The sequence below is a fragment of the Cebus imitator genome, unplaced genomic scaffold (assembly GCF_001604975.1).
Source record: "Cebus imitator isolate Cc_AM_T3 unplaced genomic scaffold, Cebus_imitator-1.0 Scaffold31, whole genome shotgun sequence".
NCBI classification, from domain to species: Eukaryota; Metazoa; Chordata; class Mammalia; order Primates; family Cebidae; genus Cebus; species Cebus imitator.
This window is the reverse complement of record NW_016107346.1, coordinates 8,839,822-8,845,675: the sequence shown is the minus strand read 5'-3', so window position 1 is coordinate 8,845,675 and position 5,854 is coordinate 8,839,822. Positions and strand designations below refer to the sequence as shown.

Genomic DNA, 5,854 nt, shown 5'->3' with positions numbered 1-5,854 from the left:
AGTTTGCAATTTTTGCTGATAAAATAGACTTCAAAGCAACAAAGATCAAAAGAAGCAAAGAAGGATATTACATAAAGATAAAAGGATCAATGTAACAAGAAGAGCTAAAGATCCTAAATATATATGCACCCAATACAGAAATACCCAGATATATAAGACTTATAAAGAGACTTGGACTCCCACACAATAATAGTGGGAGACTTACAGATCAATGAGACAGAAAGTTAACATCGATATTCAGGACTTGAACTCAGATTCGGAACAAGTAGACTTAATTAACATTCATAGAACTCTCCACTTTAAATACACAAAATATGTGCTCTTATCAGTACTACATCACATGTATTTACAGGTTTAAATGAAATATTGGTTGGCTGCTTGTTAATTATTTTCTTCCCTCTTTTTTTTTTAATGTCTCTATTATTAAACACAATTACGGGCATACCCAGTTTTAGACTGCATTCTAGCCCGGGCAATAAAGCAACACCCCTGTTCTCTCTCCCTCTTCTCTTCCTCTTCCTCTTTCTTCCTTTCCTTCATTCTTTTTCTTTTTTTTTATTCTTTTTCTTTCTTTCTCTCATTCTTCCTCTAAGAAAAAAAAAAGATATTTAAAAAAAAAGTAAAGAAAATAAGGGAGAAGGTAACACTTCTCAACTTGTTTTGTGAACCCAGCTCAACTCAAATCTCAACAAAGAGCACAATGAAAGCAAATTAGTATATAAGCAAATAAAAGCCAGTAATGCCTGAAACAGAAGCTACCTCATGGCCACGTTAAATTCAGACAATAAATAAAAGACCATTTTAACAATTAAAACTCAATGTAATTCAATTAATTCCAGTTGAAGATCTTTTCTGAATAGGTGCAGAAAAATGTATTTGACATAATTCAAGATCCATTCAAGATACAGACTTTCAAAAAAACAGGAAAAGAGAATTTCCTCAAACTGATCAAGGGCATGGTTATAGAAATGAGTCAAAGACAATCTCTGTGTGTTGGTATCTAGGTTGCTGATTTCTTCTGTATGAGACCTGTTAGCTCAAAGTCTGTCAGCACCAAACATAAATTTTTGCACATCCAATTATTTTTAAAATGCCCAAACAAGCCTATGTACAGCTATTTATGTCCTGTGTGCTTTGCATACCCCATGAAATTTCACCCAGCAGCTGTTATCCATTGTTCAGATAGGGCCTTGATGTTGTAAGGCCTCAAGCCTCTGCTGCCCTTCAGGGGTCTCTAACAGAGACTCCCCACTATGCTGCTGAGCAAAATCACCAAGGCACCTCTTTCTGATCCCCTCTCTCTTGTCCTCCTTCTGTGAGTGGCCCCTTACCACAAGCTCTGGGAGGTCTCATGCTACAAGGGACCTCACCTCTCATTCAACCCTGTCCAAGTGCCACCCAATAAAGTTTTATATATGTTACTGCCACTCATGGTGATAACTTTTTTCTTGATCAGTTCACAAATCCTTTGAACCCCCTATAAATATCTACAAAAAAAATCTACAGGTATCATCATACTTAATAGTGAATCAATGAATGCTTTTCTGCTATAATTGGGAACAAGGCAAGGATGCCCACTGTGACTACTTCTATTAAACTGAGCAAGGTCCTGGCTAGTGCAATAAGGCAAGAAACAGAAAAGGCATAAAGATCAGGAAAAAAGTGAAAATATTTCTATTTGCTGGGTCGTAATTATTTATATAGAAACTCCTAAGGCATATTCACTATTATTAGAATTTAAAATTGACTTCAGCAAAGTCACAGGATATAAAGTCAACATAAAAAACTCAATTTTATTTGTATATACAAGTAGCAAGCCATTGAAAATAAAATCTTAAATTTTTTCATTTAAAATAGGGTCAAAAACCACAAAGTATTTAGGAATAAATTTAGCCAAAGAAGTAACAACCTCTACCTTGAAAACTGTAAAACATTTCTCAGAGAAATTGAAGAAGATCAAAATAAGTAGACTAAATCATGTTCACAGATTAGGGGCAAAAGCAACATTATTAAGGTGTCAATTCTCCCCCAAATCTCTATAGATTCAATGATATTCCACACATAGTTCCAGCAGGTTTGTTGACAGAAACTAAGAATCTTATTCTAAAACATACGTAGAAATATAAAGGAACTAAAATTTCCAAAGCATTCTTAATAAAACATCACGAAGCTGGGAGGGTTTAACCTACCTCATCTCAAGGCCTACTTTAAAACTACATTAAACCAGAAGGTGTGGTTTTGGTGAAAGGATGCCATATAGCTCAACTGAATGAAAAATAGTTCAAAAACGGACCCACACATATACGGCCAATTGATTTTCAACAAGATTCCCAAGGATTTTGGTGGTGGAAAGGATGTCTTTTCAACAAATGATAACTAGAAAAACTGGATATTCATATGGGGAAAAAATGACCATAAACAATAAATCACACCATAAATAAAAATTTACTGGAAATAGATTCGATCATAGACATAAATGTAAAAGCTGAAACTACAAAATATCTAAAACTTAAGATGAAATCTTTGTGACCATGGAGGTAGGATAATGTTTCTTTGTCATGTTACAAAAATCACTAAACATAAATGAAAAAATTGATGTCTCCATTAAAGTTCAAAACTTCTACTCAAAAAAAAAGACACTAACAAGGAAATAAGCAAACCACAGATGGGGAGAAAATATTTGTAATACATATTATTTGATAAGGGACTGGTTTCTAGGATATAAAATAACTCTTGCAACTTAGTAGTAAAAAAGCAAACAACCAATTTATTTTTTTAATGGGCAAGATTTTAAAAGAGGATCTATGACTGGCCATGACTGGCCATAAGTGCATGAAGAATGACTCTCCATCATTAGTCATCAGGGAAATTAATGGTAGTCATCAGGGAAAACGTTATGTGTCAATTTAGCTAGGCTGCAGCAGTTATTCAAGAAAACACTAATCTAGGCATTGTGAAGATATCTCGTAGATGGGATTGAGGTCCATGGTCGGTTGACTGTAAATAAGGGAAGCTATTCTAGATAATCTTGGTGGGCCTGGCTCAATCAGTTGAAAGGCCTTAAGAACAGAGCTGATGTGTCCCTGATGAAGAAGACATTTTGTCTGTGGGCAGAAGCTCCTGCCCATACCCACGAGGCTCAGCCTGCCCTTCCTGACTGCCTGCCCTATATATTTCACTCTGGCTGGGCTAGAGAGTATGAAGATGGAGGGTGAGAAGGATGTCAATGAAAACCCTACAAGAGAGTCTTCAGAAAACCCTACAAGAGAGGCTGACTCCAACTGAATGATGCTGTACTATGATCTCTGGACCTATAAGAACTAGGGCAGAAACATCACATACCCTACAACATCTGGGACTGCTGCTCTCACGTGGTCCTCTTGGCACATTAGGGTCACAATCTTCCAAAGGAGAGACTGCATGGGGCTATTCAAGGTGCAGAGGATATTCTAATGCTAGACGGCCAACGTCAGACATTTGCTTACACCCATTGCCAGCCCCCAACCTCCAAAAGGGAGCTCATGTCTAACTAAGGGGCTCTTTTCCCTTATTTTCCCAAGGGTTGGGATTTACTTGGAGGATGGTGGTCCGGAGACTTATAATCCTAGACTGCTCTAGGAAGTGAATTAAATAATTCTCCCTCCTCTCTTTACCTCATCTACTATCTTTGTTAATATATTTATCCTATACCTCATGCCCATCAGAGAAACACATTTTTTGCTGTCTTGCTGTGACAGAGATCCTGAAAAACACATCAGATTCCACCAACTCTCAATTCCCAAGGTACATCTGGTGCCTTTGCTCCCTGGGCATTTCCATATGGGTTGTCTGTATTCACATTTGTATTGTTCTAGACACACCTCTGGGAATGTTTCTGCTCCTTCCCCAACAAAGCTTGGAAGCCCTGGCAAGGCAGTATTTCATCAGGAATCTGCATTGGGCAAGGCTTCTCTGAACCTTGCAAGAAATGTGTTACTACAAAAGCTTTGCTTTTGATGCAAAGGTTGGGATACCCCTTGCTTCTAGAGATGACCATTTCCACCTTTTTATAATTTAATTTAAAAAATTTTAACTTCTTGCAATTTTTAAGTGTTAATCTATATTGGTAAGTATATTCACATTGTTGTACAATTTCACTTTTTTTGTTTTAAAAGTAACTCTGCAGTCATGTGGATTTACACATGGTCTGCTGGGAGATGTCATGAGATTTTAAATTTCTCTCTGGGATGTTTCGAAGGCATAATCTAACAGGCCTATCCACATTATCAAAAGCCTTCGTGTGTTTTTCTCTGCTGTCAGGATATATTTGAATATAAATAATTTATTTTCTGCCCAGAATCCAAAATTATATTCTATACATGTGAGTCTTCCCAGTAGTCCATCCTTACCTGTAGAACCAAAGAGAAACTGTGCAAGGTGACAATTACTCCCCACAGTAGAGGTCTACAACTTTAACTTGCCTACATATGGCCCAGGTGACAATGCAGAATCCATAGTCCCATTCCTAGAGATTTGAATTTAGTGGGTCTGGAGTGCCGCCTATCATTCTGTATTTTTCACACACTCCTAAGCAGGATGGCAGCAAATCATCCTTGCGGAACCAGAACCTAAGCAGGTGATCAGAGAGGAGATGCCTGCCCACTATGCTTCTCCCCTCTCAGTCCTGAGCTGTGAGCATCCTCCAGCTGGGCCCAAGGAGAATTCAAGGACCTCCAAGATCTGGAGCCTGTTTTGCTTCTTCATTTACAGGCTTGTAGTCTGTGCAGAAGATCCTGTAAGCACCTTGGGTGAAGACCATGCCTACCTCATAGGGCTGTCCTGAGGATAAAATAAATAGAACAGGATTTGGCACACAGTGAGAACTCAATGAACGTTAGGTGTTGTTCTACCCATGACCATGGTCATTGCTGGTGCCATCACTAACACTCCTATCAAGAGATGGCAAGGAGAAAGCTCCTGAATGAGCCCTCCATCCTCTACCATGTGAAAAAGAAGATCCCACTCCAAGCAGGTAAGAACTGTGCAGAACAAATTAAAATCATGAGTCTAGCATGAGCACCACACCCCTTTCACCTCATCTCCCTCACACTGGGAGTCTTTTCCAAGGTTCTTGCCTCTGCAGGAGCAGCCCAGGCATTTCACTCAACAGGAAACCATCCTTAACTGAGGTTAGTGGACCCTTCTCCAAGACTATTTCCTCCCTACATGCCACTGTAATCTCCAAATCCCTTTTCCGTCATCCCAGACATGTTCAGCTTCCCAATCTGATGCAATCCCCTTCACCAAGTGGAGGCCTTCACCAAGCCCTCTTCTGAAGTCAAAGTGCTATGAACTTTCCCTAGGACATCAATGACTGTGCTGAGCCTTAGCCCCCTTCCCAGTGTTCCCAGCACAGTCCTACAGCAGCAAGTCAACCTGCATTCCAGTGGGAAGTGGCTGTGTCTTGCACAACCTTAAAGCTTCCCTAGTCTCTGCACAAACAGTAGTCTTTTTCAGAATGTGAGGAAGTGGGCATACTGTACATAGAGCCAAGTGCTTAGTAGGTGCTCAATGGAATGAATGTGTTGTTAAGAACAAATAGTTTCTCTTCAAAGGGTTTCAATTTCTGGTTCTTTGTTCTATTCTAAAAATTAATCTTACCCATTCATCTATCAGCCCTCCCTATCTCTGCTGTGACCAAACACACTCGAGCATTTCCCGTCACCTATGTAAAAGTCCTTCCCGTCAAAAGCCCACCCTTGCCCCCTTGATGATGTCAACAATAGCCAACTGGAATTAGCCTAGATTGTGTGGTCCAACCCCAGCCCGCCCACAGTGGGAGGACACAGGAACAGGGTCTGCATTAGGGGATAAA

The 5,854-nt window shown here is 39.4% G+C and overlaps 1 protein-coding gene across 1 annotated transcript in view; it reads right to left on the bottom strand.

Moving 5' to 3' along the window:
• The window catches only part of LOC108300925 (G-rich sequence factor 1-like), a 9,863-nt gene extending 5,827 nt beyond the window's left edge, over nucleotides 1–4,036 (bottom strand). Inside the window, 1 exon segment of the mRNA XM_037736959.1 lies at nucleotides 3,861–4,036. Within this exon segment, the coding sequence (XP_037592887.1) occupies nucleotides 3,861–4,036 (176 nt within the window).
• Nucleotides 4,037–5,854: the final 1,818 nt, after the last annotated feature.